Source organism: Rhipicephalus sanguineus, chromosome 9, assembly GCF_013339695.2.
Source record: "Rhipicephalus sanguineus isolate Rsan-2018 chromosome 9, BIME_Rsan_1.4, whole genome shotgun sequence".
NCBI classification, from domain to species: Eukaryota; Metazoa; Arthropoda; class Arachnida; order Ixodida; family Ixodidae; genus Rhipicephalus; species Rhipicephalus sanguineus.
Window position 1 is genome coordinate 13,058,169 of NC_051184.2, and position 25,780 is coordinate 13,083,948.

Consider the following 25,780-nt stretch of genomic DNA (forward strand, 5'->3'; position numbering starts at 1 on the left):
CCGAAAGAACCCCAGCTGCGGCGCGGTCGCATTACAACGGAGGCGAAATGCTTAGGTGCACATTAAAGGACACCGAGTGTCACCCGGAGCACTCGATCCCCAAAAACGTGCCTCGTATCACTTCAAGGCGTAAGGTTTGTGTACCGGATTTTTAAAATTGCTACAGCGAGTGCTTGCCCGCGGGAGTGTTTGGAGCGTCGCCAGGGGCAACCGAGGCGCGATCAATGTGCTGCTGTCAGACGGCCATGTCGTGCAAGGGCCGGGACAACCTGGTGCCCCAGTTCACCTTTCACCTGAACCACAAGGTGCTTGCTCGCAGGGTGACCGTGGGCAAGTACGATGGATTGCACCCTTGCATCACGGCAGCCACAGCCTCGGACAAGGTATGCTGCATTCCCGAAAAGCGAGCAAACTTTGGCGTTGTTGGAGTAAGCGCGTTGAAAATATGTATAACAAGATAGGGGAAGACGAAGGCGTGACCTCTTTTCATCACGCACCTCTGCCTGTTTACAGGTGCTTTCTTCGATTATATGTATGGCAGGTGCGCATCGTCGTCATCTTTTTACCCTTAGGGGCCGGACGTAAGAATGAAACACATGAATATACAGAGAGCAAGAACAGGCAAGCAACACGCAAATGGAAAATCCGATAAACTCAGAAAGGGCCTGGAGCCGAGGGTGTAATATCTGTTTAAATTTTATACAATTCCTTTCATTGACGATGCCGTCAGGAAGTACATTCCAATGCGATATGAAGGTCGGCAGAAACGATTTTCTTGAGGATCCGCAGGCAGCGATATGTGTGCAGCCTTCCGTTATCGATACACTATCGCCTTTCCGTCTATTAGGAGCAAGGTTTAATTATTATTAACGCGAGGCGCTCAATCTTGATCCTCAATGACTTTGTATTTATTTTCATAACCTACTCAAATCACATTAACTAGTGAGATATCGTACTGTTTTCCGCGCAACAGTTGTTTTAATCTTTTTTTTTTGTTTTATTTTCGACGTTGCCAGGAATAGCACCCGGTGGCTCGTTAGATACGTACTTGCATGCTGACGCAAGGGACCTGAAACTACTCGGGCCTTGTTGGGGTCGAACCAAGGTGGACGGGTGCAACGACCTTCAGTCGCGTTCTGGAGAATCGGTCAGTGGTGCAGCTATCGTTGAAATACGAGGCATTTAATGACCTCCTCGCTCATATACGTATATTTCCATCTCAAGCGAACCATTTGGCTTTTCGACAACCCCCAATCCCTCTGAATAAAGTCTGAACTTGGAGAGTGGCTATGCCAACGATATTTCGCTGAAACAAAATTTGTGTCGCCCGTGCGTTCGCATCTGACTATCGTGTCAAGGCGCCGGTCTTTCACGAAGGTGATATTTTGTTAATTTTTGTCCCAATTTACGTTATTTTTGGCCACAAGTAAACGCGTGACGTGCAGCATTCCTAACATTTATTACAAAAGAAAACCTATTCTCTCACGACGAATATATTCGCGTTGTGAGCTTGCACGCACACAGACCAGCCGTATGCAGCCTCGCTGTTAGAACAGTGTCCTAAATAGAATGAGCTGGGGAAGCAGTCGAAGCGATAAAAATACTGCGCGCACAAATAAAGCAGAGAGACGAAATAGTTGACAAAAAAAATAACTTGGAGGACGCTTGAGCTTCGCCCACAAGAGCAGAACGCGTAGTCGGGCCCCGTGCGCATCACCTTCTCAATTTTGCTCGGCATTGTAGAAAGAAAAAGACAGGACGCCGAACAAGAAGGTGTCAAAAAATAGAATAAAATGACGTTTCGGCTTCCCCACGGAAGCCTTGTTCACTAAGCTGGGAGGCCGAAGCTTCCAGCTTAAATCCGCGAAAATAATCGCTTGAGGCATCTTGCATACGTAAGCGGTAGATTGCCGTCGTTACGGTTAAGCGTGTTCCCTGCTGTTTGGATAGTGAAATATTCCGGATGTTGCCGTTTCATCCAGTTCTTTTCCCGGGCGATAACTGAAGCTAGGTCCCAGTCGAAGCCGTGGTGCGTTTTTTCTGCGTGCTCTCTGGAAACGACTTTTTTTTTCTTTTTCACGTCATTCATGTGCTCCTTTCAGTGTTGCGGAGTTGCCACTCCGGAATTGGAATGACTCCGGAATCATTCCACATTTTCGCGACCCCGGAATGGAATGGGGGCAACGCTTGGAGGAATGGAATGGGAATAGAATTAAGCACATCTTGCACGGAATGGAATGGGAATGGAATTACGACTTTTCCCGAAAATAGAGCACGTTTTCGTTTACGTGCTGTTTTTCAAACTTCGAACATTACTATGTCAAAGCCTCGAATTTACAATAAAGCAGTATTTTTAAGATGGCTTGGCTGATTATAAACACGGTACATTTATAAGCAACGTGCCTACTACAGTTCTGTCCTTATATAGACTGTGTTGCTCCGAAGTCTCGAGCTGAGAGCTGGTCAGCCCGCACTCCCACTGGGTGGGATCATTTCATTATTATCGTTATCATTTTTCTTTGTATCTTTTCGTCGCTCGGTTGCTACGACTCGGCACATACCCATGTTCGCATCGCCAGGCAAAGAGGGTATTGGGGAGGAACGCATTTTGCTACACCCTTAATTGCTACTACTGTAATATCATGCTCAAATTAGCCATGTAGGCATGAGTTCATGTTTTTTCGGAGTCGAAGGCCACAACGCATTCTCTAGGTCCACCTTTAGAGCCAAAGCCAAGGGTAAGCGTGGTGTAAAGTGTGAACGATCGGCCAATTTGTAAAAGAGAAACCGAGGCATAAGTTAGTGTACAAACAAATACGTTATCCCAGCAGATACTGAAGGGAGAAACAAATTATCCCTGCGCGTTGATTCCCATTGATAGCCCCACACGAAAGTGGAGAATACCATATGCAGAGTCTGATCTTTATCTCGGGAGCAGTTTAGTACCTGACACAGGTAAATAACCTTTGCGACAAGGAAGAGATTGCATACCTGCGCACAGGCGAACGCAAAAAGTTCTCCTCACCCCATTCATGCTTGCGAGGCGCGCTTGACAAGCGTGAGTGCTGACGAGCAGTGCGGCCCAGTTCTCCGTATTCGATGCAAAGGCACAAGGTGCCCGAGCGGTGCACTGTTCCAACTAATACCAGCAGATCTAGAGGGTTTTGTTCCCCATTAACCAATTTTTAGTTTTTCTCCATATTCACGACCGCTCGAGACGCGTGAAAAAATTGCTTAGTCTTCTTGAACGCTACTTTTGTCAGCAAAAAAAAAGACACTATGTCGTCATTTTAGCATTGACACATTTAAGCTTAAATAATATTAAAACATCACCATTCGTTCAAACATGCTGACCATGCAAATACTATAGGTAGTGGGAGAACTCACCTATGGGAATTAGTAGGGTGGTTGTACAGCACGAGATATGTAACCAAGCTACTATCCCTCGACCTTGGTAACGTGTTCTGCGTACTTTTGCAGTTCTTAATGTATATATGATGACATCAGCTTTATGGGGCGTTCATTCATACTCTATAGAACTATCAAGATGCCTTTCCTACGTTGAGGAATTACAGGAATTGAATTGAACTCCGCGGCCATTCCAGGAGTGGGAATGGGCTAAGTTTTTTTTCATTCCGAGGAATTGAAAGGAATGGAATTGCGGCGAGTTCTAATTCCCCGGAATGGAATTGCAATGCAATGGAGGCGCCCATTCCGCAACATTGGCTCCTTTAGACATCGCTCGAAATTTTCGCTTTCACCCACGTAGACATAATTGAAATCAGTGCAGGGAATCTTATACACAACGCCAGGGAACTTTTCCTTTTTTTTAGTTTGTCCTTGACGCTGACAAGCTCGTGACTATAATAACAAAGAGCTGAGCTAGTTGGTAAGTATTCATTCTAAAAAGACAGGGCGTGCAAACACGGACACAAGAAAGAAGTCAGGACAGCACAAACGGCGTTTGTGGTGTCCTGACTTCTTTCTTGCGTCCGTGTTTGCACGCCCTGTCTTTTTAGAATGAAGCTTGTGACGCAGCTTGTGGCTCGGAATATGGGCGACTTGCACATTACATCCACGCAGGACGCGTGCCAACGCTTCGCTGATGCCGGGAACGTACGGAATGGAGGCTGGCTGAGGGAATCACGCGGCTCAGTCGGGCGTCGTTTCTCGGACGAAGCAATAAAACTTCTGGGGTACTTGCCCGCGCCGAGTTCGCGTCGGATGCACGCTAAGTCGGAGTCCAAGTCTTCTGGCTTGCTGCAAATTCTTTGGGCCCTTTTAATTAAAGAAAAAGCCACAGACCGTTTGTGGCTTACAGGGTTGACCGACGCGAAGTGAAGGTAACGCCCACTATGTGTGTCCTTTCTATGAACTTTGAACGACAGACGTTGTCGGTCCCGCTGTACCACTACGTCAAGAAAAGGTCCAGAGCTCTCCTCTTCCACGGTGAACTTTATAGCTTCCTCAATGCTATTCAAGCGGTCGGTGAATGCAGCCAGGGCGTTTTTCTTTGTGATGCAAAAGCAATCATCAACGTAGCGGGCGAATACTTTCGGAGGAGGGTCGAAGGAAGCCAGAGCCCGGCTTTCCACTGATTCCATAGCCAGGTTTGCCGCAGTTACGGAGATCGAAGCGCCCATAGGGGCTCCATGCCGTTGCTTGTAAATGACACCACGGAAAATAAAGTATGTATTCTTCAAACAGAAATCCAGTAGTCTTGCGAGATCCTGCACTTGAAACACGGTACGCTCGCCCAGTTTCTCATCAGCCTGCAGGGCAGCTTCGCAGGCGCTCACAACAAGTGCCACAGGAACACAGGTAAAAAGGGAAACAACGTCGAACGACACCATGATAGGTCATTTTATTATATTTTTGACACCTTCTTGGTCGGCGTCCTGTCTTTTTCTTTCTACAATGCCATTACATCACGACCAGACGAGATTTCGTCCAATTCTCGGTTTCACTTTGCTAGCCTCGCCTCGGTTCTCAGTGAGTACCTCAACCATAGGCGTATCTACCGGGGGGGGGGGGGGGGGGGGGGGAGGGGCAAGGGGGGCGCTAGCCCCGCCACTGAGAAATGTTGGGGGGCGGAGCCCCCCCCCCCCCCCCCCCCAATTTCGACAGTAGTTATTGTCGGCTGCAGAATGGGAAACTAACAAGTCAGGCAAAGTTCTACTTGAACGCAGCAATAAAGTAATTTTGTAATAAAATTTGTCCTACGATTCTGCTGTGACGACTGTCCTCCGTGTGTCAAGAGCACGCACAGTAGGCTACCTGCGGTGCGGGCTGCATATTCCACGCTTGTGCGTCTAGCGCTCGAGCATTGCAGAGGAGGCTATCGCTCAGCAGGAGCTCTATAACATTACAGCAATCTGTCATGATATTATTTTGTCCTGTCTGGCCTGAAATTTAAGTAATCCGCGTCGCAAATATGGGCGGGAACCAGCAAACGTTTTAGAGCCCGATCAAGCGCTCTCCTTTTTCAGAAAATTCAGTTCTTTGAAAACGAATAGCATCGCCACTGCTCCATATTCAAGCTGCTGCGAGTTGAGTGTGCATAAGTGTCCAGTATTTTAGTTGTGCCTAGCCAGGACACCTAAAATAGATTCCCACTTTAGTCTCCGATTAGCCTGCTTCACTTGGCTCATCATATGGTAGCCTGCAGCAATCGTGGCGGCTTTTAACAAGGCAGTGGACTCGAGCACGTTCAAAAGCCCAGCTTTCAAGTTTGCCCCGTTACTTGTTCTACCTCACCAGGGAGATGATCAGCGTCCACGGTTTTCTGGACTAGGCTGCCTACTTGCAAAGGATTGTGTCTGTTCCTAATAATATTTATTTCTCTCTCTACCTCTTTGTCAGCAGCGATGAGTTCACAAAGAGTTGTACACGAGCAAAAACAGCTCAGTATCGTTATACTACAACTGAAAGTATTATAGACATATGAATCCATCTCGCCCGCTGCTATAAGCAGCCGCTGCCAATGTGATTGGCAGCGTTGATTGGCAATGTGATTGGAAATGTGATTGGCCTTCTTAAATTACGTTCAGAGAGAGACACTGTCTGGCTATTCCGAAAAAAAATGAGTTATTGTTCAGCAAAGTAATATGCTGCTTATTGTGCACACTTCACTTTAACGCCGCGAGTTTTCGCAGACTTGTGACGTCGCGTAACAAGTGGAGGCGATTTTATGGCACAACGAAAATTTTTGACGAATAGCGAAGAATCAATGACAAAGAATACGCCGTATTGAAAATAGTTCATTATTATTATTATTTACGCAGTCATGCGTACGTGGTAATTACGCGGTGGATCACTTACGCGTCATTTGTTGCGTCGTTTTACGAGCAGGTGCTGTGAGCATGACCCAGAAAATTTCGACCAATCATTAACAGCTAACGACCTATACGGAAGGAAACAATGCGGGGTAGTTTAACGTTATAATCACCCACATTTTTTCAAGAAAAATTCGAGCTTACACAGTTTACGTAGGCTATTTACTTGGAGGAACCGGAGGGGAGCAGTAAAGGGCCACTTCACCGCTTTCCCGTCCACCCCCCACCCAAGCTGAGAAAAGTAGGAGGGCAAGGAACGACACCTAGTATATAAATTCATAGTCATTTATAATCTTATAACTATACACGACCAGCTCAATGTGGTTTGCTTCAGTATTATTCGACTGAACTTGGTCTTCTTCTGAAGGAAGACTTTATATTAGAGGGCTCTAACAGTAAAGAAATTGGCACTCGGCTTATCCTGAAGACTTCTGCGAAGCACCTTGCTTTGTCAGCCACATGTTGTGTTTAAAAACTTACAGGGCGCTTGAGCTTCGCCTTCAAGAGTCGAACGCGATAGCGTAATCGGGCCTCGTGCGCATCGCCTTCTCAATTGCTAGCCTGGCTTCGCCTCTTGGTGCATGCCTCAACCATGCCGTGAGGAAAAGAACGAGTGTGCGCGTAACATTGGCCGTTTCAATGTATCCTAGATTACCTACTGCAAGTACAGTTGTTGAAGTGCCCACTACGCCATAATTATTCGTTTTGCTAATCAGCGAAGGGCCCACTACGCGTCCGTAAGGCAACACGCGAACTTACGCAACTGTTCACCTGTTGATGTATTTGCTGCTGATTGTGGTTATTACAAATGTCTGAGCGCTTTGTGATGGGTAGGCCTTTAAAACACCCACTCGTTGCGCGATTCAGATGTTTTGACGCCTAGAGCGATTCTACGCTTCTGCCACGCAATATTGCATACGTTAGACACACCTTCCACTACGTGACATCCATATAGCGTTTCTTTTTTTTTTTTTTTTTGCGAAGCAGTTTCAAGAAAAAGCGTGGCTCTGCGATAGAACATCTGCTTGCCAAACAGACGGCGTGGGTTCGATTCTCACATGGACCCGAAAATTTTATTTGCGTCTTTCTCAATTTTTCGGTCACGGACAAGATGATTTTTCGCTCACAACCAACGACGCCGTCACCGACACCGGAATTTCTGCGAAACGAGCTCTTTAACGCTGTCGCATTAATAAGTGAGAATTTAAGGTACTAGAGTCATAGCAGATTCCTCATACTCATCGTATCTACAACGCCAAACTAATACTGGGAAGTTTGCTGATGGAATGCTCAGATGATCAGGTTAAATTTGGGTGTACGTTTTAAACTTCGCGGTATTATTTCCAAAATGTTAACACTGCTGTGTTGTCGCTATAGGGCGGCCCAGCCTGAACAATCTGTTTGTGCAGATTCTTCCTTGATTGAAAACAAAAAGGTTTGAAAAGCGAGTCATCTGATCAGCTTTATGAATGTAAAAATTCGCCTCAAATCAAATGTGTGTGTGTGTGTGTGTGTGTGTGTGTGTGTGTGTGTGTGTGTGTGTGTGTGTGTGTGTGTGTGTGTGTGTGTGTGTGTGTGTGTGTGTGTGTGTGTGTGTGTGTGTGTGTGTGTGTGTGTGTGTGTGTGTGTGTGTGTGTGTGTGTGTGTGTGTGTGTGTGTGTGTGTGTGTGTGTGTGTGTGTGTGTGTGTGTGTGTGTGTGCGTGCGCGCGCGCGCGGCGGACAGAGTGAGCGACGCCAGCCTCCCCACTCGCGAACGAGTTGGTACGCTACTGGCCTCAACCATGCCGTAAGGAAACGAACGACTGTGCGCGTAACATTAATAATATCTGGGGTTTAACGTCCCAAAACCACGCTATGATTATGAGAGACGCCGTAGTGGAGGGCTCCGGAAATTTCGACCGCCTGGGGTTCTTTAACGTGCACCTAAATCTAAGTACACGGGCCTCAAACATTTTCGCCTCCATCGAAAATGCAGCCGCCGCGGCCGGGATTCGATCCCGCGACCTTCGGGTCAGCAGTCGAGCGCCAGCGCGTAACATTGGCCGTTTCAAACTGTCCTAGAATGCCTACTGCAAGTATGCAGAAGTGCCCACTGCGCCATATATAAGTTGTCACGCTAAGTTGCCAGAGCAACCCCAACATATTGTTTCGGAATGAAACTATACATTGAGCAGCACTACTTTTTAACATACTAAAAGACATTTAATCGAAATTGAACAATGCTGGTCGGAGTTAAGAAATTTTCAAACAAACATTTTTGTGCATTAGCATTTGCTGCTACATCATCTATAATAACAAATCTGCGAATGGGAAGTATCTCGTATCTCGACCACTTGTTGCTCGAGTATATTGTATCGTATCGCGACACCACTTGAACGTATCTCTGGGTGTGAGCCATCATCAGAGAGACGCGCTGAATGAGAGGTGCCTACAGGTACTGGTGCACAACAACAATCAGCAGCAGCGCAGCGGCGACCGCTGGGAAGGCGGCGGGGACGTGTCCCTGCTGAACGTCAACCAGACGGTGAGCTGCCTGACGGCAGACTGTCTCAAGCCCGGCGCCAAGGAGGACGTGCTGCTGGTGGGCACGCCCACTTCGCTGCTCGCCTACGACGTCGAGAACAACTGCGACCTCTTCTTCAGGGAAGTCGCCGATGGCGCCAACAGCGTGGCCACGGGATACCTTGGCACCCTGCGCAACCCTGTGGTGCTGGTGGGCGGCAACTGCTCCATCCAGGGCTTCGACCACGAGGGAGAGGACGTCTTCTGGACGGTGTGCATTCAATGGGCGCCCTTGCGTGCCAACTCAGTGTCTGTTTTTTTAATATCTGTTTATGGATTATTTGAACATTCCCAAATGATGCCTTTTACAAAATACTTTCAGTGTCAGTCGTTGGCTGGGAGGCATTCCTTATCGTGCGAATCGACCACCGCGGCACGAGGAATTATGCCTTCACACTGCCACAATGCATTCGCTACCAAACATCCGACACATATCTGTCGTTCAATACAATCTACTTACGTAAATATATATACAACACTGCATAGCCGCGATTCCAGATATATACCGCAGTTCTTCCACAGCATGCGACATATCGCGGTTTTGGGGTGTCGCCCGTTCACGAATTTTTCATCCCTTGGTGCCAGTCATGATACACTAGATGAAATTTATGTCCCGACCTGTCGTTCACGGTAATCGCACAAGTACACATGCCGGTATACAGCAGGCCTGGTAATGAAACAATTACCATGGCGTCACGATGGTATATCTTGCCATGTATGTCATCACGTACATGACATGCATCTCGTGATATTCCTGTCATGACCTGCCATGTATTCTCACGCACTCACGCTATATTCCATGAAAACATATCGGTACATGCCAAATTAACGAAATGACCACAAGAACGTAGACGGCTGGGTGGACGTAACCTATCGACCGACAGGACGGGCAGGGATATGATGTGAGACGTATGGATTGGATGTATAGTCAAAGTACATTTGGTTCACCAAAGAAGTGCATCTAAACGCTAAAATTTTGTCGTCGCAGGTGACTGGCGACAACGTGCGGGCGCTCGCCTTGTACGACTTCAACAAGGACGGCCTGAACGAGGTGAGCCTGTTGTCCACGAGAACACGAATTCTCTATATCCATACACATGGTTGCAGCTGCTCGTCGGCTCGGAGGACTTCGACATCCGCGTGTTCCGCGGCGACGTCATCGTGGCCGAGATAAGCGAGAGCGAGGCCGTCACGGCGCTCTGCCCACTGACGCAGGAATGTTTCGCCTACGCACTCGCCAATGGCACTATCGGCGTCTACCGCGCCACCGAGCGCCTCTGGAGGATCAAGGTGCACAGAACTTTTCTTTGCTCTCAGCATTTCCGGTGGGCCGCCGCATTTCGCTGGAGGCCAAGTACTGGAGGCCCTCCTACTGTTTAGGTGGTTAAAGAACCCCACGTACACAGCTGAAATTTCAGGAGCCCGCCACTCATAATCATATCGTGGTTTTGGCACGTAAAATCCCACATATCATCGCCTCCGATCTGTCAACGGGGTCATTATTACGTGTTTTAATCAGCAATAGCCGATCGAATTCGCATCGCGCCTATCTGGCTGCTCGCCGCGAGATCGGGCTATAGGTGGCAGCACCGTCTCCGCGTTTGTGTGGATAGGCGGTCGGCGGCGAGTATACAAACGTACGCAGCGACACTTCGCCGTATGCGGTTTGAGTCGATTGTTGGCGAGTAAAGCGCGTTGACTGCAGCCTAATGGTGATGTATGTGCCCTCCATTGCTACATCAATGCACGCAACCGTCCTAACGTACCTATTAAAGACGATAGTCTTTCTTGGGGAACTTAAACGGAGAAATTTTGGTCTGTCTTTCTGTCTTTCTGTTTGTCGGCACGTCCCTCGATTCAGCCACTCGGCCAAAGTTGAACCACTTGCCCAAGGGCCAGCCGTCTTGAACTGGTACGGCTGTTCATACTTGTGAACGTTGTCGATCAAAAAGTAAATATCATGCATATCTGAGGTGCAACATCACTAGGTAAGTATTAGGTGGCGTGCTCCTTTAATAGAAAATGCATACATACGTAATTTTAAGGACCCTAGTTTCTTAAGCTGCGCTGAAAATGCATAAGAATGGAAGCTTGAGCGAGTTGGTATGCGTTCATCTTTGTTGAAACAGCGCTCACTAGACGACGACGAAGTAAAAGAAGGCACAGGACAGGCGCTGCCTGTCCTGTGCCTTCTTTTACTTCGTCGTCGTCTAGTGAGCGCTGTTTCAACAAAGATGAAAATGCGACTGCGCTGAAATTTGCCTTCCTCCGTGCCCTTCGCACGAGCTCATTGTTGTGTTTCGGTTTCGGTTCTGTATTGCACTATACGAATGCCATGGGTTGGTGTTGAAAAACTTTAGTTTTGAGAAGGCCAAGAAGGTGAAAAAAATATTTAAAAAATGAAAAAGCAGCGTTGTGGGCGGCCTTCAGGCTGCCGGTTGTGGGCGCCGCTCTGGCGTTCCTGTTTTACCCAGGCGACGTGTAAATAAGAGTGTGTGGAGAGTACTCGTTGAGTGCAGACGTTTCTCTGCTTCAGCGCTTCGCGCCAAACCGCGTTTTCGGGCTGGCTGGCGTCCCCGCCGGTCGCGTTGGTCACCGCCGGTCTTCGCCTGCTGCTGCGCCGGGACTACCAGCACGCAACACAGCACTCATGTTTCCCGACGTATTGCCAGATGGCGTCCATATCTCACACAGCGCTAGGGTGCCTTGATGCGCGTTTTGTTGCGCGTTTTGTCCAGGGTGAGGACATCTGCGGCGTCTACTGCGGCGCGGCTGCCATATTTTAGCCCACGGCTTCTTACCGGCGTCTCACCCCTCTACGGCAGCTGCGCTGAGAGGCACGAGACGCGGGGCAAAAAATGGCGTCGTGGCGGCATCAGCCCCTTCAAAGAATGGCAACACCCTAAGGGGGGCGCACACATCGAGGCACACTAACACAGCGCCTCTTCTATCGTCTTTACACGACATTTGCAGCGAAGCACGCAGATACGCGGCCAATTTTTATTTGTGAGAGAAGTGCAACCTGCCAATCAATGGGGTACTGGCCTTCAGTCACATTCGTGTTTTGCCCCGTGCTCGATGTTTTTTCTTGCTTTATTTGCACGTGTTTAAATTGTGTTTTGCCTATACCACAATATAAACTGTGTTGCGCGACTGAGCCATTGAAGTATTTACTTCTTGCTCTAGCGGCTACAAAGAAAGAGGACCTGTATTTCTGGCGTAATTAGATGAAGTAGAACTTTGTGCACTCTGCTTTTCTGTTTGCATGAATACGCGTATTGCTGCAGAAATGCGTGGCTTCAGGTCTTCTTTACCGCTTACCATCCTCTGCAGACGTCCATGCTTTGCGGCATCACAATGATTTCCAAATCGCCAACAATTCTGCATTTACACCTCGACATTTAGTACTTTTTTTTTCGTTCAGGACGACGCCGAATGAACTATGTGACGCGCTTGAACGAGAAAGCGGTACCCACATTGAAATGATTTTGGCGAATGGACGGTACGATGGTTAGACCTAGCGCCATACCGACAAGGGCGTGTACTCACTATTAGAGTTCATACAAGTCTCGTAGGGCGAAATGCTTATGCATATTGTGTAGGCATACGTACAAGCACTTGATACTGTGCTAGCACAACGGAATAAGCTGTAATCTGAGGACGCGCATGACGTACGCACACGTGCGAACACGATGTGGCTAGCAGACGACGCAAGGAGCCATCCACACCGCGGGGTTTCGTACGCTCGCCGCTAGGTGCCGACTCTGCTCGATCTTGCGGCCTTAGATTCACGTTAACAACCTATCGAAATAAATGCACATAGACCGGTATGTTTTATGCCCGTAACTTAATTTCAGGCAAACAAGCAGCAACAGCGATTTTATGCAAAGCTGTACCACCCTTACGGCAACTACTGTTACTGTGCTTAGGAAATGGGAGGCTTTAAGCAGCACAAAAACCGTCACGGCCTGTGCTGCGAACAGAACTTAATTTGATTCGAAAAGGCCACGTTTTTTTAACACGAAGGTGTTTTATGCCTGGATCCCCCAAGAACTCAGTGACGTATTTCCGTCGCGGAAATGACGTCGAAAAAATGCACAAGATCAGATGGCAAACAAAAACTTAAAGAATAATCATCATATAGCGCGAAAAGATAAAACGGACACACAGAACCACAAAACACAGGCGCTGCGTGTCCGTTTTGTCTTTTCGCGCTACTTGATGATTATTAGCAAGCACCAACTAGCCCAAGAACGAATACTTCTGAAAAACTTAAAGAAAACAAGTTCCATCAACGGGAGTCGAACCCACGACCTCTCGGTACGCGACAACAGATGCAGGGCATGCTATCGACTGCACCACCGCCACGTTTTTTAACACGAAAGTGTTTTATGCCGGGGTCCAGGGGTCCACTACGTACTTCCGTTACGGTTATGACGTTGATAAAATGTACACCAACGGGTGAGAAAGAAAAAAACAAGAAAAAGATCCGCCGCTGAGAATCGAACTCACGATCTTGCGGCCGCGACGGTAAGCGCCCGACGCTGAACCGACTAAGCTACTTAGGCAAATACCGGACAGTTCACGAACGCGCCTTGTATCGTTCACGCATTCTCTCTCGCACGGTGCTCTTTGTTGACCGTGTACGTAGGCGAGGCGTTGCCGCAGTCTGTGAGAGGTGAACAGAAGTAATGCGTCACGATGGACACTTACTAGCGCCTACTCCGAGACTGCGCGCGACATCGGAGGTAATGGTTAATGCGTCTCGATACCAGCCAGGTACACTGGCCGCGCTGGCGTCGCCGACGGACCCTAGACGCAGTTACGTTCTTTGCATTTCGCTTCCTGTTAGCGTGCGCCGGCTCATCGGGGTAGTACAGCTTCCACGTGCACCAACGGGATTTCTCCGCCGCCGACTGCTTCGATTGCGAGAGCACCGACTAACAAAACTGCTGCAATACGCGTTGCAGAAAGGACACGATTTCGACGGGCGAATGTCGTGCCTTGGTGGAGCGAGACAGAGGCCAGCGGGACGCACGCGTCTGCGGCTCAAGCTACGAACCTCTGCCTCCCGTGTTGCTGAAGCGCAGCGTGGTAGTGCATGCATGAGCACAGGCGTCGGTAACCCATTACTAGAAAGCGCACACCGTGACGTTTCTCTCCTTAACTGACGACGTTTTGAAGAAATGCATATCGGGTACCGGTGTTGATTATGAGCTTCTTGATGTCATCTTTACGCGGGATTCACGATTCGCTGTGTCCAAATATATGTTCACAACTTCAGCTACCACAACGGTTTAGTCCCGATCATGGGCGTTAGTCGTCGCGATGGAGACATGATACACCATCAGCTGTTAGCTGACTGCATGTTAAAACTTTGGTATTTGTAAGAACGATTCCGCTCTGGAAACCCGCTCAGGTACATCCATCTGCAATTTCCGCATTTCGACAAAACAGATTCGCAAAAGTCACACCCTCTGGAGGCTTTACAAACGCGCCTTTTATATTTCGCACTTTCCTCTCACAGTGATCTTGGTCGACGGGGTGGTGTCGCCGTCTGGGAGCGGTAAAGCGATGCATCATGACCCGTACCCTCGTATTCTAGAACGTCCCTTCACTCAACGCTCCACCTTGACTTGAGAAAGTCGATGGGAGCGCCGTTTCTAGGCGGAACAAATCACTGCATATCAGCGATTATCTGCAGCGATTCTTGAGAAGCGCGGCGTCATTTTCGGTCGAACATCGGCGCTGCGCTCGACTTGTTCAAGTGAAGGACGAAGTTCGAGTCGAGGAGCGTTTGTGAATACGGGGGGTAGTCTTCGCTATTAGCTCCTGCAACGCGTTGTTGCTACGCGACCGTAACATTCGGCGCGTTGCAATAGAAGTGCAATTTTGTCAATGCCTTAACACACTGCGAGGTGGCGATCTTAGCCCAAGCCTCGGCCTCACTCATAGGATCCATCCATATTAAAGATAGCTCTGCGACGCGCTCCCTCTGCAACACCGCGTTCCCCGCTTACGCTCGCCCCACTGATCTCCGCTAGGGGGATGGCTCGCCCCGAGAAAAATCGCGGCCGGGCTGGAGGGCTAGAGGGGAGACAATGGGGGACACGACGCGCGTTGCGTTTCCCTCTTGTCCGGCCGTGGTGTTATGCTTACTCTTTAACATGTCGCAGAATGGCGACCTTAGTCGACGCTCTTCTGGCTGTAACACCGCTTTCTCTGATTACGCTCTCGCCGTTAACTACTACAGCTACCACAAATGTTTGTCTAATCGTTGATCACGGACGTTAGCCGTCGGGATTGAGATGTGCCAGCAAGTGTCAACGTGGATGCATCTACGTTAAAGGGGTACTGACAAAATTTCGCGGCCGAGATAGCCTGCTGGATCGATTTCCGTATACGTGCGTGTACCATCTGCGAAATATCGGCAGCGAATAAAGCTTGGAAGGCATTTTATATGAATATTGAAGTTCGCGTGCGCGATCCAGCATTATAGAGCGCACCTATTGCATTGACACCCTCGGAGGTGACCCGAGGTGACCCCCCTACTTCCCCTACGTAACCGTTGTAGCCGGTACAACAAGTTGTGATGACGTCGTAGCCGCCATTTTTGTTTCGACGCGCTCGCCGCTGCGCTGTCGGTGTCTCAAGGAAATCGTCGCCAACAGACGACGATGAGGAGGACGACGACAACGAGGACGATGATGGCGACGTCATCGCGCAGCACGTGCGGCAAGCGTGCGAATGCGAGGATACGACGCGAACAGCGCGGAAGTGCGTCACACTTCTGTGTGCTGACGTGATCGAGCGCTGCAGCCGCTAGGTGGTGATAGTTGCACCCGGAGGCTTGTCGTTTTTGAAACCGAAACTGACACTGGTCGGTAATGAGGAGCCTGTAATTAATTATCTGTCGCGCGCTGCAGCAAACGATGTGCCGTGTTATGACTAACAGGCCCCCAGCAACACATTGCAGCAAAAAAACGCGAGGCCAAAATTTTTGTGTCAGTACTCCTTTAAACGCTGCTATAGCTGCCAAACACCAATAGACATTGCGCAAGCTCTCTCATATCAACGTACAGTAAACATTCAACTTCTTCTGCAAGGACGCGTTTTACTTATACCGATTCCTATGATGGCGGGATCAACCATGCTTTTTTTTTAATTATATCCTTTCACTGTTTGAGGGATATCGGATTGTAATAATAACATTAATTATTGGGGTTTTACGTCTCAAAACTACGATATGATTATGAGGGACGAGAGGAGGGCTCCGGAAATGTTGACCATCTCATGTTAACGTGCACCTAAACCTAAGCCTGTAGCATTCCGCCTCCACCGAAATGCGGCCGGGATTCGATCTCGCGATCTTCGTGTCAGCAGCCCAGCACGATAACCACCAGTCCACCACGGTGGATACCGCGGAATGTAGGAACAAAACATGACCTTGTATTGAGGGGGGTCATGTATTGAGGGACCCAGCCTGCAAAAGTTTCGGCACAGTGCCCTGTGTAGAAACGGAGGGCTGTGGAAGTATAAAAATTGGCAAATAGTTTCAGGGAATATAAAGAGAACGCGCGTGTAAAGAGTCAGCGACATGACAGATGACGTGAAGAACCATTAAAGTGCAAACAGAGTTCACATGCACGTCACGCACGAAAGCAGATGTGGTCAGCGTTTGTAGTTGCTTTCTTGTTGGGTAAGGCAAAACACCGAACATAGAAAGGTAGATGAAGGCAGTCACGGAATTTACCAAACTAGTGCAAAGATTCGCCGACCTGAAGTCGAAAGGGCGGCAGAGAGCGAAATGAGCCAACAAAATGTATCGCTGTTCCAGCTCCTTTGCCTTCTTCCAAAGGCTCGCTGATGCAAGTGGTTTTAGCTTTGTTGAATAACTGCAATTAATTGTCATCCGCCCTTTCCAAGAAGCCCTTGTTGCGTACCGCTGTGTTCGCGCATCAGCGGTCGCATGAAGGCCGCGAAAGTCTATGAACCTGCATTTGCAATACATTCTGATCCTGATCCTCGTTTGGGCTTACTTTTGCCATTTAATTATGTGTACTATCGGCAAGAAAGAGGCCGCCAACGCTGAGCTTATTCTAAATTAAGCATTCTTTACGGCCTTGGTGAAAGCAATACCGTGTTCAACGAGACGTTGGACGTGGGGCATTTTGGCAGGAATTTCGAAATGCTTGCTGCCAGCAGATTGCATGTGATTTGAATGGGTCGTTGAATTAGGTGTATGAATTCTGTCTGTGTAAATTTCGTTTTTGGGAGTGCAGTCCAAGAGTCAGGCAGTGTGCCTTCACGGCTACGACATCGACGGCGACGGGCGGCCAGAGCTCATCACAGGCTGGAGCAATGGCAAGGTGCGCGATGGAGGCCCGCAATCGAGGCTACAGCTGAGCTAAGGCGATGCGATGCAGGTGGACGCGCGCAACCTGTCCACGGGCGAGGTGGTGTTCCGCGACAGCCTGGCCCACGGCGTGGCGGGCATCGTGCAGGCCGACTACTGCCTGGATGGACGCGAGCAGCTGATCGTGGTCTCGGTGTCCGGCGAGGTCCGTGGCTACCTGCCCGCCTCGGCCGAGCTGCGACAGCAGATGGCCGACGCCACCTTCGAGCAGGACACCGTGCGCGAGCTCAGCCACAAGAAGCAGGTGCCGTCAAATTTCATTAAGGTTCACCTCATAAAAATCAGGGTATCCTGCCGAAGAGCCACGCCAGTGCTTGAAACAGCTTTGGAGAAAGGCACAGTCGTCATGTCGGGTGAGCGTGTGTGGGTGCAGCGAAGTATAGCCCAGCCATTACAAAGGGCCAAGCTTAATGAGCTTAATGAGCAAAGGGCCAAGCCTAATGAGCGCTTAATGAGGGTCAAGCTATAATTCGTGCGTGGTCCATTCCGGTTGCATGTCCCGCTATGATTCTCGGCACTTTACAGCGTCGTTCCCTTGGAAGCGAGCAGAGTACACACAGACACAACAAGCGTGCGGGAAAGAAAGGAGCAGCGAGTGCAAAGTGTGTGAAAAGGCTGCGTGTGGTTACCGGTACTGCGGCGCTCGGTCAAAAGGACAGCTGCTTCAAAGCCCGCGCAGCGCGAATTACTCACTAAACAAGTTTCGGGTTGCAATTCGAAAATTTTCGGCAACACACGCCCGTAGAAAAAAATCCCCTTAGCTAACCCTATAAGGAAAGAACGGACTCTCACAAGACAGACAGTCATTCTTGCGTCTGATGCGTCGTGCACTTCACCCGTTCAAGTACTCTGCCTCCGGAATCGGCCACCTTTGGCGAAGCGTCCAAGTCATGTAATGACGTCGTCATCATCGTGACGTCATTTCATGATGACGTCACACATTTTGGCGATCTATGACGTAGCGATGACGTCGCCACATCAAGGCATTGATGACGTCATGCGACATTAGGCCCAAGTCTCGCCAAATCTCGCAGCCATGATAAAAGAAGGTAGTCGCGCAGACAAGGACACACGAGATGAGCACAACACAAACCGTGTCTGCACGCCTCTACCCAATTCTTTTATCATGAATCCGTACCAACTAGCTGAACTTTCTCTCGTTCTGAATAACGCAGTGCCTCGTCAGGGATGCTATTCTGGATACTGCCATTGTCAAATTTTGTAATGGCCACATTTTAAACTAATTCGAGAGGCCGTTTCAGCCCTCCGGACCAATCAGAGCTGCTAAATGGCAAATTTGACAACATGGCGTAATTCGAAAGCGTCCAGGATAGCATTCCAGTGTCGCAAAATGTCTATCGATGACTCATGGGGACAGCGGCCCGATTTCTCGCAGACGCTGATGCTGGAGCTGCGCAACTACGAGGCCCAGGCAGAGGCCGGCGACCAGCAGTACGGATCCATTCCGGTACGCCGATCGCATATTTGTCACGGCCTGCAAATATAAACAACTGCAGTCAATAAATTAGGCAGTTTTTCTTAATTACTCACTTCAACAAAGTATTTCGTGTGCGAAGACGACTGACTGTCAAGCATCTTGATCAAAAATCTCCCTGTACAGCGAACGCAATTTTAGTACAGCTGGGCACGTAATCCCGAAATAGGAGGACCTTTTTGAAACCGGGCAGCCTTGACAACCTCCTGTTTTTACGCAAGAACAATTTCACCTTTCGCTGGCGATTCGTACGAGATCGTTTTCGGGCGCAGCCTGCTTGTGTAACTCTGAATCTTTATTTCATAAAGCGAGGAACCTTTTATCTGGCATAGCATTGTGCGTGACGGCTTGATTATATTACCCATACCGCACGAGGTGATTATGTTTTTGTGTCCAAGTTAAAGTTTGAACGACCTACATAATGCCTGCTTTTGCCTCATGTTCACTGTATGTTATAACCTTAAGCATTCGCCTGCAGGCGCCCACAAGGTTCAATGTTGTCATACACCCGAATTAACGAAACTGACGCCGAGTTTTTCCTGGAAGAAAAAGTAAAAAAAAAGCCAGAGCTGCGATTTATTTCTAATTTTAACGTTCCCGTATCGGTTCCCGGTTCCCGTATCGGTTCCCGTTTTCTTGCGGCAAGGTCTACATTGGGCAGTCGGGGAGATGCCTGAATGATAGGCTAAGGGAACACAAGCAGAAGTTGGGCCGTTATCGTGATGGGCACGTGTGTGTGCATTGTTATGATTGTGGGTGTCAAGCGTTATTTAACGAGTGCACAGTCGTATATAGGAATGCAGATAAGACTACCAGAGAGATTGTGGAAGCCGCCATGATCGCGAGGGCCGGTGATAGCTGTGTCAGCTGCCCGTCGGTGGCGCTCACTGCTAATGAATTGGCCTTTCTTGACGCTGCAGGTTTTCATGGGCGATGAGTGGTGCTTTGCGTACGGATCTATTTATACCGTTGCTTTCGGAAATAAACAATCAGTTGAAAGTTAGTGCCTGTCCTGTTGTCTCTTCATCGTCCGTGTGTGTTAGCGCTATGCCCCATTCTGAAGCATATAACCAACTAGCCCAAAAATCCACGTTGGCACTGAAAGCGCTTGCGGGCCATAAGAAGTGTGTACGCCCACTGCAGCTGTAGAGATCTCAAGTTTTTATTCATTTATTCGGACACTGCGGGCGCATTTTTGCCGTCATGTTCCGTAAAAGTCCAAGCTGAGAACGTCGCCTCGCATGTTATATGCGCGACTGAAAGCGCTGATGTCGCTCAAGCAGAGATGAAACGAGCCAACCGTCGCGCGAGAGGCACAAGAGCCGGAAGGAAATGCGTACTTTGACCGACCGGGCGTGGTCGTACCCTCTAGAGGGGATCAGCATATGGCTCGTATAGCTTGTACGTGTTGTGTTATCGTAGCAACGTTTACGTTGGAAGCATGCACAGCACGAAGGTCACTTCGTCGGCCGCCTTTCCTAAAGCCTTGTTTCTTATAGCAAGCCGCTCCTATCGCATTCACCGATTTGCCCTTGCAGCGAAACTGCGACTTTTTCACTGCAAAATAAACTCGCAGTTCTCAGCAGGACACGGAGTTGTGTTGTTTCGGTTCTATGTTATTACGTGCCAAAGCCACGATATCGAGGCATGCCATGGGGTCAACATCAAAGAAATTGCGCGACGAAAACACGGACAGAAGGCAAGTACGAACACAGCGCTGTGTTTGTACTTGTCTTCTTCTGTCCGTGTTTTCGTCGCGCAATTTCTTTGATGTCGTGGATCACCAACTAGCCCAAAATGCTGCTCTCATTAAATGCCATGGGGGAACAGGATTGAATGGAGCCACTTGGAGTTCTTTAACGTCGAAGTACACGGGGTCATTCCACTTCGCCCCCCCCCCCCCCCCCTGTAAATGCCGGGAATCGAACCTGTGTCCTACAGCTCAGCAGCGTAACAGCTTAATGGCTTCTTGAAGCGGGCCCAAAGATGTAGCGTGTGCAGTTTGCTCTATAGTGGAGACCAATCAGCGCGCGGCTGGCAGCGAGTTCCGCCAGCAAAGCGGCTGCTGTATGCCTTGTATCTTTTAAAGGAGTACTGACACGAATTTGAGAAATTTTCGTGTTATTGCTCCATGTAAAGAGAGTGGTGTTGAGAACCCTAAAAAGAACATCGTGGTGTCTCGGAAAGATATTTTTGGTACCGTTACCTTAAAAAAAACGCTTTTGATATCGACGGGGCGGTTTCACACTGGCGTGTCAACACAGTCTGGCGTAGGTCTAAGTCACGTGGGTACAGCTATAGGCGTGCGCAGGGCTCCCCTTCAGGGGGGGGGGGGCAAAGGTTTGTCGCAGCGCCCCCCTCCCAATTATGTCAATGTACGGCCGTGACATTGCGCCCCCCTCCCTATTATGTCAATGTGTGGGGCTGACTTTGCGACCCCCTCTTAGGTGAATAGGGGGGGGGCGCCCCCTGCCCCCCCCCGTCCCCCCGTGCGCACGCCTATGGGTACAACTCCTCGTGACGTTAGCGCTGTCGTCTGTTCACATGGCACACGATGAGTGAATTGTCGCCCAGCAACCCCGACAGCGATTTCAGCCGCTTGCAGGACGCAGTCACGACCTGCATAATTCAGGAGGACACTCTGTTGGGGTCCTGCATTTCAACAAAGTGGAATTAGCGCAAAAGAAGACAGACACAAAGACCTGCCCTCGCACACCAAGGAAACGAATAACCGGTTCCTTCTGCGATGCCTCGAGATGTGCGCGTTCGCAACTGACGCAGCTCCTCCTAATATGCGGATGAATGCACCACTGGGCGCGCACTCTTGAGTCGTAGAGGCGGTCGTGCTTCGATCATCTGGGCCTGCTGCCTTCTTAAGCTGTACCCGACTATAGACGCTTCGACAGCACAGCACTCATCGCCATTATGCACTGTTTCCGAGAGCCATTCTGAAATCCTTAGGTAGGCTTAACAGAAGGGGCGATGCTAACCAGGGCTCCCGTCCACGCAGGCCAACACGCAACTGAAGACGCTCCTGGCCATCAACTCCGGCTCCGACGGCATCCCGGTGAGTTGTGCTGTGCAAGTCGCAAAGCGGTCAATGCAGACCGTACAAAATCATTCATAAGGAAAACTTCCGCGTGCATGCAAGTGTCGATGAAATGCTGAGTCACGCAGCCTCACGTCGAGGTGGCCCTGGAGACCAACAACGAGACCATTATCCGGGCGGTGATCCTCTTCGCTGAAGGCATCTTCGACGGAGAGAGCCTCGTCTTGTGAGTATACCACAAAAGCCTCGGAGGCATCTTCATGTATGTTAACGAAAAGCAGCGTTCACTGACGCGAGATTTATAAAGACCACATGCACTGCGCAGGTCAGAGCATGCGAATAGCATTGCTTCGATTTAATTAGTTTCTGGCGTTTTACATTCCAAAACTACGACATGATTATAATAAGGCACGCCGCGGTAGAATCATCTTGACCGATTGGTTATTAAGTCCAAGTGCACGGGCATTTTCATTGTCTGTGTTCTAACGTGAGTGGCGACGCACCATAAGCTACCTTTTAGACGCAGTCGACGTGCCTGGTAAGCCATCCATGAGCTACTCAACTGACACAAGGACGTCGACGCAACGCAAACAATGCGCCATATAGGCAGCTACTCGCTCACTGCTTCGCATGAAAGAGGGTAAAGCATAGCATAGCCGTGTAAAGAATAAATTAGTAACGTGAGAATTTGGGCGAGTTGGTGATGCGTGAACCACAGCCTCCTCCTTATTGTCCTCGTCTCGGTGCTTGCGCTGCGGTTCACCGTGTATAGAATAGTATAGAAAGGGGTGGGAGAGTGAGGGGAGAGGGCACCACTGCATCACAAATGAAGGCTTCCTTTCCCGCCATTGTCGCCGAGCAGGCTGGACGTTTGGAACGCCAGCGCGCGCTTGCCCGTGAACGCCAGCGTCGCCGAAGGGCAGGCGAATCACTGCTCCGCACTTCCTACAGCTTTCACCTTGAGTGTAACTGCAGAATTTCTTTTTATTTTAAAACACTGCACGCCTTATTCGAGACTATGCAAGATTAGATACAATATAGAATACAGTTCAGAAGAAAGAAAGAAAGAAAGAAAGAAAAGACCTATGTACCAACACAGCATCATCAGCGTATTTCATGTCAACTGCAGGGCCTCTGCCAATGGTCTAGATGCAAGAAAAAACCTGCGAAAACCCAAGACAAGGACGAAATAGAAGGCACACGCCGTCGCCGGACTGAGTGAGTGCGCCTACGCCGTCCGTATCTTGGGGTTTTCGCGTGGTCTCTATTCTCTCTTGCGAACTGGTTCCATTTTATCCTTGCGAACTTCATCTAACTCCTCGGTTACGTATCCCCTCCCTCGGTATCCGCTCCGTTGCTCTACCACCGTTTGTCTGTCCTATATGCATTACGTGGCCGGTCAAGACAAAAAATTACACCCTCTCCCAGTAAAGGGAACCGTGTGGGGATGCGAAGCAGCGCATGGGTTGACTTAAAGTTCCGTTCATCAGGGGCACCTGGCCCGATATTAACGCGTCCTGGCAAGTGGAGCACACCATGAATTCACTGTAGTTGCTGTTGCTGTTACTCGTCCCGAACTCTTGTTGGAGCACGCCACGCGGGTTCATCGCGCGTCTGCAGAATCTCGTTCCCCGACGCCATCACGTGATTGCTGAGAGACTGTAAGGGGGAGAGGCCACAGCACTTTACCCAGCCCCTTACACAGGCCCGAACGCGCTAGCGCGTGCCAGCACACATGGTTTTGCCTGCGTTACGCCAAGTTAGGACAGCATACGGCAGCCCGGGCCACTAAAGTGCTCTGCACGTATCATCATCAAGGCTGTCGAAGAAAAAGAGGAAGAAGATTTCTCCTTGGCGCGAGCGCGCGCTCAGATGGCTATGCTAGGTGGTAACTCCAGAATTCCTTTCATTCGGTCATTGTTTCTCATATTGTTGTATTATTATGCTCCTTTTTCCATATCGACAAGTCATTCTTAAATTTTTGTTTATTCTTTCGGCAATTGATTTATTCCTCATTCTCTGGCTAATATATATATATATATATATATATATATATATATATATATATATATATATATATATATATATATATATATATATATTAAGGAGAGAGAGAGAACTTTTTTCATTCGCACTCAGTTTGATGTGACTTTTTTTATATACAATGAGAATTTGCTTAGCTATGTTGAATAACTCAACAAAATGCGTTGGCGGGCCATGTCAGTTGAGAGTAGCGCTGTGTTCCGTCTTCTTTCTTGTGGTGTCGTTTTTTGCGCTAAAAAAGCAATATGTTGAATAACGTTATGGAAGAAGTGCAGTCAGTTTTACTAAGCATACACTGGGACAGCCATACATATGCTATGCCTGTTATGCGTGTAATAGTATTACAAGCAACACTTTTTATAAAAAGCACACAACTTTATGCATGAATACAATAATGTCCATGGCGGCCTTCCCAGTATTAACTTTGTATCATTCAATGACATTTCGTTAATGTCTAAAAGCTGCTCACTGATAATTGGATTGATAATGTGGGTAGCAATCAGTGCACCTTTTGTTTTCATTAATTATTACTGCACTTTTTCGCACATATTCCAAGCATATTCAGGCTTGCGTATATTATAGTTTGCCTTGTTTGCTCTTAGTTGAAATAGTGTTTTTAGTACATTATTATTATTATTATTATTGTTATTGTTGTTGTTGTTAACTTGTCAGCAACAAGTTTCCCTTAAAATGTAAAAATTTAGAGTATTAGAGGCGTATTACATTTTTTCTACTCAACGTATTTGCATTTGCAACGTTGCTTGGAGGGCCTTCCGGCCCCTCCAAGTAACCACTTATGCACGACTGCACAAAAAATTAGAGAACACATTACATTCGATGCAGCATATTATTTTTACCATTGGTTCTTGGCCATTCGTCGAAAATTTTTCGGTCTGCCATAAAAATGCCTGCTTGTTACGGGACGTCACAAATCTGTGAAATCTCGCGGCGTTAAAATGATATATGGACAATAAGCATCGCATTATTATGCTGAACTTTAGCTAAACTTTTTTCGGAATATCGGGAAAGTGTATCATTCTGAACGCAATTCAGGAAGGCTGCCCGCCGCTCACACAGGCAAAGGCTAATTGTAGCAGCGGCCGAGATGAATTCATATTATCATAAATAGTTTCCCTTGTAGTATAACGATGTTGTTCTGCGCGTACACAATTCTGCGAACGCAGCTTTGCTGAGATGGGGGGAAAGAGAGAAATAAACAGCCCTGGTCGTGTGTCATCCGAGCTGTATTTCGCGCTGTACCAGTCAATTCAAGATGAATCAAGACCAACTAGCCCGGCTGTCAATTCAGGCTCCTTAGTCCAGAAAACCGCGGACCTTGACGATCTTCCTTGTTCGGTAGAACAAGTTGCGGGGCAAGCTTGAACGCTGGGCTTCCCAATGTCCACTGCCTTATCCGTCGCATTTCTGCAAGCCGCCGCGATCGCCGAAAGCTACCATATGATAAGCAAGGCGAAGCAGGTTGACCGGAGACTAAAGCGGAAACCTGTTTGAGCTCTCCCAGTTCGGCCCAACTAAAACACTTGACACTTGTGCACTCTCATCGACCCACAGCAGCAGCGGCGGCGCTGTTCCTTTTCGATAAAAGAAAATTAATATCCTGAAACAGGAAGAGCGTTTCATCGGTCCACGAAGCGGTTACTGGTCCCCGCCCGTATTTGCGTCGTCGACGATGTAAATTTCAGGCCAGGTAAAACAGAATAAAAGCATGACAGAGTGTTCTAACTTTACAGTGCCCCTGCTCAGCGGTATAGCCTCCTTTAGAATGCTGGAGTGCAAGGCGCGAAAGCGTCGCGGCCTGCACCGCAGAGAGTCTACATTGAGCGGTCGTGAGAAGCGGAAGACAATTTTCACAGCAGAA

The 25,780-nt window shown here is 48.7% G+C and overlaps 1 protein-coding gene across 1 annotated transcript in view; it reads left to right on the plus strand.

Annotated features, from left to right (window-relative positions):
- Positions 1-240: 240 nt before the first annotated feature.
- Positions 241-25,780, plus strand: part of LOC119404603 (Bardet-Biedl syndrome 2 protein) — a 54,095-nt gene continuing 28,555 nt past the window's right edge. The window contains exons 1-9 of the mRNA XM_037671158.2: positions 241-383; positions 8,771-9,109; positions 9,887-9,949; positions 10,006-10,188; positions 17,181-17,267; positions 17,325-17,558; positions 18,711-18,782; positions 21,820-21,876; positions 21,987-22,084. Of these exons, the coding sequence (XP_037527086.2) occupies positions 246-383; positions 8,771-9,109; positions 9,887-9,949; positions 10,006-10,188; positions 17,181-17,267; positions 17,325-17,558; positions 18,711-18,782; positions 21,820-21,876; positions 21,987-22,084 (1,271 nt within the window). The 5' untranslated portion in view covers positions 241-245. The remainder of the gene's footprint in view (positions 384-8,770; positions 9,110-9,886; positions 9,950-10,005; positions 10,189-17,180; positions 17,268-17,324; positions 17,559-18,710; positions 18,783-21,819; positions 21,877-21,986; positions 22,085-25,780) is intronic.